Raw genomic sequence first — 6,000 nt, forward strand, 5'->3', positions numbered from 1 at the left:
CAGCTGCATCTGTCTAGGGACGCCTGTTCCGAACCAAGCACCCACGCAAACTCACCCCGCGGTACCTGTGGAGGCGTTTTGGGCCAGTCTGCTTGTTTCGGTTTCTGTGCTGCCCTAGGCTTGGCTTGCGAGGGAGATCTGCCGGTCTGGCTGGCTTGGTGGCCCCTGAGGGAGCCGGGTCAGAGAGTGCGGGAGGGAGAAATGCACCCAGGTTTGCATGGCTCAGGGCCCTGGCGTGCAGTCTGGAGAAGGCCGAGGCTTCTCCCTCACTGGGAGCCCGGTACCGGTCCGTAATTCGCCGGCTGGCTGGTATTGAGCCCAGCCAGGGAGCTGAGGGTGAGGATGGAGCTGGCGGTTCAGAGAGAAGAATTTTTTTCCTTGAGGGAAGCTTGGCTGGGGTGGGGGCCAGCTGCCGCTAACTGAAGGCCGGGGTGGGCGGGGGGGGGGGGGGGGAAATGGGGCCTGTCAGCGGCAGCTGCCTGGGGTCTCTGGGGAGCCCCCTGCCAGCCAGCTGCAGATAACCTGCTGAGAGCAGCGCTCCGTCCCTGTGAAGCATGGCTCCAGCGACGGGGCCTGGGGGTTCTTGTCACTGAAAAAGGGACAAAATGTGGGACTGGTCTTAACTGGCTGAGTCCAAAGACTGTGGAAAGAGCTCCTTTCTGTGCTGACCGTGCCAGGTGGGGTCCTAGGATACACTGCCCAGCCAGCCATGCTGGGGGATGTGGGGAGGGCAAGGACGGGGAGCCAGGACTCCTGGGTTCTATCCCCAGCTTTGAGGGGGGAGTAGGCCCTAGTGGGTTAAAGTGGGAGGGTGGGGGAGACTGGGAGCCAGGACTCCTGGGTTCTCTCCCTGGCTCTGGGTGGGGAGTGGAGCTGGAGACGTGTCCGATACACAGTACTATTACGATTGCCCGTGCCTGCTTTCCTGAAGTGCCCCCATTATGCCCCCCTGCTGGCCCGAAGGGCTGAGTCTGCCAATGCCCCTGGCTGGCTCCTGCTGTTCCCCGGGCGGCTGTCCAGCTGCCAGGACGAAGGTGGCGTGGGGGAGAGCCCTCACCCTCTCGGGGAGAGCCCTGCGAGCTGCCATCTCACCCCGCCCCCGCTTTGCTCTCTCCCGCAGTGGCAAGGGGAGACCCAGGAGTTCTGCCCCAATGCGAAGATCGTGCTGGTTGGCTGCAAGCTGGACATGCGGACAGATCTGAACATCCTCCGGGAGCTCTCCAAGCAGCGCCTCATCCCCGTCACCCACGAGCAGGTGTGCTTCTCCGGGGGGGCGGGGGTAATGCCCTACGTCCTGCTAGCCCCAGGCAGCCCCGCTCCCGTCCACTGTGCCAGGGACTATCTCTGCCTGCTCCAGAGCTGGTCTGAGCCAGGCTCCACGGAGCAGGCAGCCCTGGCTCACCGACGCTCTTGGCTGGGTATATTCTTAGCGCTCTCACTGAATATTCAGGTTGCGGGCGCCTCCCAGGAGCCGTTACTCTGCACACAGGCGTCAGTTTCTGGTTAGCACCTAACAGCTAAAATTACTTTCCTAGAAGGTGATGAAGACACTTGGTCTCGCCTATAAAGTGGGTGGTAAAGGCAGCGGGGGGGGGGGCTGCTCTAAGGTGGGAGGGCTCCCGGAAGCTCTTTCTCCAGGCTGGGAAATGAGGCTGCAGTTCTCGCTCCTCCTATTGCTGCTGGGCGATAAGGGTGACTTGCTGGGCCGGCTGTGGTTGCTGCAGCCTAGGTGGAGTGAAAGCCACAAGCCAGCTTTTAGTGACTGCAGTTGGGGGCAGAGCCTAGCGCTGAATGTCACTTATCCGAGCAGATCATGGCCCGTTGGAGGCTGTTGCGCAAACTGGCAACACCCTCTACTTCTGATATGAGAGACCGCTCGGAGCAAGCTGTGAGTAAGACAGAGGAAGCTGCTGTCTGGGTGCGTCTAGCACCAGCGCTGGGCTTCATTCCCTCCTGCTGCTCCAAGGAGGCCACTGTTCAATTACCCCGAGACTGGCCCTCAGGCCGGGTGCCCTGCAGGCCACAGGATGAGCCATTTGCTGTCAGGTGTGTGAACACATCCCTGGGTGTGACACGTTCCCCCAGAGCATGCAGGAGTTACGATCACAGACAGACTCGGTCCTGCCTTCTGCTGCTTTGGTGCATGCCGCCCAGTACCTGATAACCTCTCGAAGGCACCGCTGCCAATTCTGCGAAATGCATGGGAATTGCCGCACTGTCTTCGATGGGGGGAGTTTGACCTGCCAGATTTCAATGGCGTGAATGGGGGTGAAAGCCCCAAAGGAAAAATTCACCCTTGTGCAGGGCGCCAGTGCAAGGCCTGCTGAAGCCTTTCCAATCTGTTTAATCAAATTGATGCAAACCGGCGCGTGGACGCGTGTTTTGGTGCAAGAGCAGTTTATTTCAGTTTGTCTGAAACCAATTCTTAACTGATACAAACTAATCTAAAATTAACCTGGTTTAAACTGAAATCGGCACATCCACACAGCGGTTTGCACCATTTAACATCCTGTCTTTGGTTAAATGGCACAACTGTGTGCAGCCAAGGCCTGAGACAGCAGCACTTTGCCCCTGAGGTCAGTCCTCAGCCTCGTCTCTTTGGCATTGCTGGGGGGTGGGGGAGAGACACGTTGCACCAGCTGCAGCCTCCTGGCATCCCCTTTGGAGTTGTCGGGCTGTGGGCTGAAACCTGTTCTCCGTTTATGGCGCCACAGCGTCAGCTTGCAGGGGAGGGATGAATGATGTTGTGGTTTTGCTTGTTCTGAAGCTGGTAACTTGTGCTGAGGACACAAGGTCGCTCACTGGGACAAGGGGATGATTTCCCCTCCGGGTTCACCAGCGGGGTGTCGGTGCAGGCCTGGCAGCTGAGATGGTGGCACAAACACGCATTGGAGACGCACAGCTCACAAGTCCTCCCACTGCCCCTTCTAGGTGCCAGGGCTCCAGTCATTTAAGGAGCAGGTCTCTGGCTGAGTGATGAGCAAATTCCCACTCTTAGGCAGCGGGGGTTCAGTGTCCACTATCCAGAACTGGAGGGGAGGGATTCTGTCTGCCATGGGACCTGTGTGGGGTTAAGGCACTGGCCTGGGGAGCTCTTGGTTCAATGGGTGACCTTGGAAAAGTCTCTACTACTCTCTGGGCCTCAGTTCCTTGCCTGTAAAATGGGGACAATAATCCGGCCTTTGTCTATTTGACAGGCCAGGGAGGGTCTCAGTGTAAACCCAGCACAATGGGATCCCAGTCTCAAATAATTCGTGGTAATAATGTGCCAATCACAAGAGAGGGGTCTAATAGATGGGAAGCTGCCTGGACAGCCAGTGCCTGGTAACTCTGGGGCCCTTGCACCAGGACAAGCTGGGAGCAAAGGGTGGAGAGAAGAAAGAAGCTGTTTCTTGTAGTTAGAAGCGGGTGGTGACGAAACCCAAACCAGCCTGTTCTCTCACTGCCCACAGGCAGTCGGACTCGTTGAAGGTGCCATTTATCTCGATTATCTAACCATGGTGAGCATGGCAGTTACTGTCCCTTGTCTTCCCACAACGGCTGAGCGGCTCTACCTTCCGCCAGGAGCACAAAAATGCCCCCCCCCATCCCTCCCTTGCTGGCCTCTCTGTGTGTAACGTGGTCCCAGCCCTACTGCTTGTTAAGGCTGGCCTGTGGAAATGGCACAGCCCCACACGAGCTCCTGGAGCCCTGCCTGGGCACGAGCGTCCAGCGTGGCAGAGCTCCGGCATGTGGAGCTGCCCGAGGCCTGGGTGGCAGTTGAGTAAGTCATTACGTGTTCTTAGTCCCAGGCCACGCTGCCTGCCCGGGGGCCAGGAATGTGAAGAACCTGTAATTGAATGCCTAGTTCGGGGGAGGATTTGCACCCAGCCCTCTCGTGCCTCGGACCCCAAGCGAGAGTTGGGGGGAGGAGGGGGAAGGCCGCCTTGCCCTCCTGACAGCTGAGAACGGGCCCTCCTGCCTGTCACAGGCTGATTCTGCCCACAGCCGGGATCTCAGTGAACCGGCACCTGACATCCGCGTTCCTGGCACTGCCATCCCGTTGGCACCTGCAGCGCCGGCCGCTCAGGCGGCTTGTCTGCACCCAGCACTCTCACAGTTTGGAGAGGGGATGAATTAACATTGTGTTAGAGCAGCTCCCCGTTGAGCTGCACTTACTGCCCGCAGCTGCCAGCGCACACAGGCTGATGCCATGTGAACGGATGCCGCCCATGGCTGCCATGCAAACACTTCTCTCCCTTCCCCGACTCCTAGGGCAGCACGCTGGCCCGGCAGATGGGGGCAGTGGCCTACGTGGAATGCTCCTCCAAGGTCTCCGAGAACAGCGTGCGGGACGTCTTCCACGTAACCACGCTGGCCTCCGTGAACAGGATGCACAAGAATCTCAAGCGCAGCAACTCCAAGCGGGGACTGAAGCGGGCGTCTCAGATGCCCAGCAGGACGGACTTGTTGAATGACACAGAGATCAGGAAAGACCGAGCCAAGAGCTGCTCCATCATGTGACAAATGGGCTGTAAATAATGTGTGTGTGTGTGGTGTTTGTTTTGTACAGTAACGGGCCTAGACAAGGGCCCGGCGCTGGCTGCAGGAGCCAGCCTGCCTTCCCAAGGCTTTTCTTTTAGTCTCTAGGTCTGAGAGACGCTAGCTGCAAATCAGGGTGCATGTGTCACCCCCCCACCACGGAGACTTCTGGATTGGCTGCTGCTGCGCCAACTGCTTGGGATAAAGGAACCGCTCCGCAGAGGAATATTCAGGTGCTGGAGAGTCTGTGCTGAGAGAGAGAGAGAGAGAGAGTGTGAGTGTGTGTGTGTGTGTGTGAATCTCCTGTACACACGTCTCCCTGTGTATGTGCGGCTGTACCTACACACACAGCGCGCACGGGGACAGGCGGTGGGGTCTGGAACCGAGGCCGGGGAAGTGGGGGGAACTGTCAGTGACTGTTCCTGGGCCGAAGAAGTAATATCCCAATAATCGTTTAGGACCAAAAGCAGCAGGTGAGTCACTGGCGCCCAGCTGGTGACTCACCACTGGAAGGGACTGGCTCCGGCTGTAAGGCAGGGTCACCATAGGAAGTAGGAGATCTGGGTCAGTGAGCTGGGCGGGGAAGGCTCCCTGGGGTGGACTATAACCCAGTGGGATTTCTAGTCACTCCCAAGTGGAGGACAGATAATTTGCCCCTTCCGAGACATTTTAATTACATCCAAACGCTGTTTAAACAGTTGTGATCTACCCGTGGGGAGACCTGGCCCCAGAGGAGAGTTCAGTCCCAGCAGATTCACCCCATGAACTGCGGTTCCCTTTAGCAAGCGGGTGCTATTCAGGAGAACGTGCAGAACAGCCAAGAGCCAGGCGAGTATCTGTATTGCCCCCCGCCATGGGCAGCTGCACCCTGAAGCATGCAGCGTCCCACAAAGCAATCCGCAATAACTATCCAAATCCTGTTCTCCAGCCATTCCCAGCCGCAGAGCGTGTTGCATGGTGCCTGTGTTTGGTTTGAATACACAAAAAAATATCCTCGCCTCCCCATCTCCACTATACCAGTGGGAGAGATGGAGTATCCTGCCTTCTTAGCCCCCTGTAACCAGCCTGCTACTGCCACCTCTTATTGCTTCTAATGTCCTCTAATGCCTTTGACTACAAGCTTAACTTTGACTTGATGTCACACAGACACTTTAAGGAAAAACACCAACCTCATTGCCTGGGCCCATCTGTGTTGATGGGCTGCAGGAATCTAATAAACAATGTCATTGGAAAACAGAAGGCGTTTGGCTTTCATTCTTTTTAATGAATGCAGCAGAAGTGGGGCCCTGCCCCTCAAAACGGGTTCATCATCTCGTTCCTGGTGGCGTCACTGCAGGTCTCTCACACACACGGGCCTGGCACAGGTGAGGGAAGCAGCATGTTAGACTGCATGCAGTCACTTGTCTAAGTCGACATGTGATCCGTCCTGTGTCTCTAAACCATTCACTAGGTTTGCAGCATGTTCCTCTGCCCTGTTAG

At 57.4% G+C, this 6,000-nt stretch overlaps 1 protein-coding gene across 1 annotated transcript in view; it reads left to right on the top strand.

Annotated features, from left to right (window-relative positions):
- Positions 1 to 5,760, top strand: part of RND2 (Rho family GTPase 2) — a gene marked incomplete at its 5' end in the record, with an annotated part of 29,768 nt that extends 24,008 nt beyond the window's left edge. The window contains 2 exon segments of the mRNA XM_034756029.1: positions 1,121 to 1,255; positions 4,255 to 5,760. Of these exon segments, the coding sequence (XP_034611920.1) occupies positions 1,121 to 1,255; positions 4,255 to 4,503 (384 nt within the window).
- Between the last annotated feature and the right edge of the window lie 240 nt (positions 5,761 to 6,000).

Source organism: Trachemys scripta, chromosome 23 (genome assembly GCF_013100865.1).
Source record: "Trachemys scripta elegans isolate TJP31775 chromosome 23, CAS_Tse_1.0, whole genome shotgun sequence".
Classification (NCBI taxonomy): domain Eukaryota; kingdom Metazoa; phylum Chordata; order Testudines; family Emydidae; genus Trachemys; species Trachemys scripta.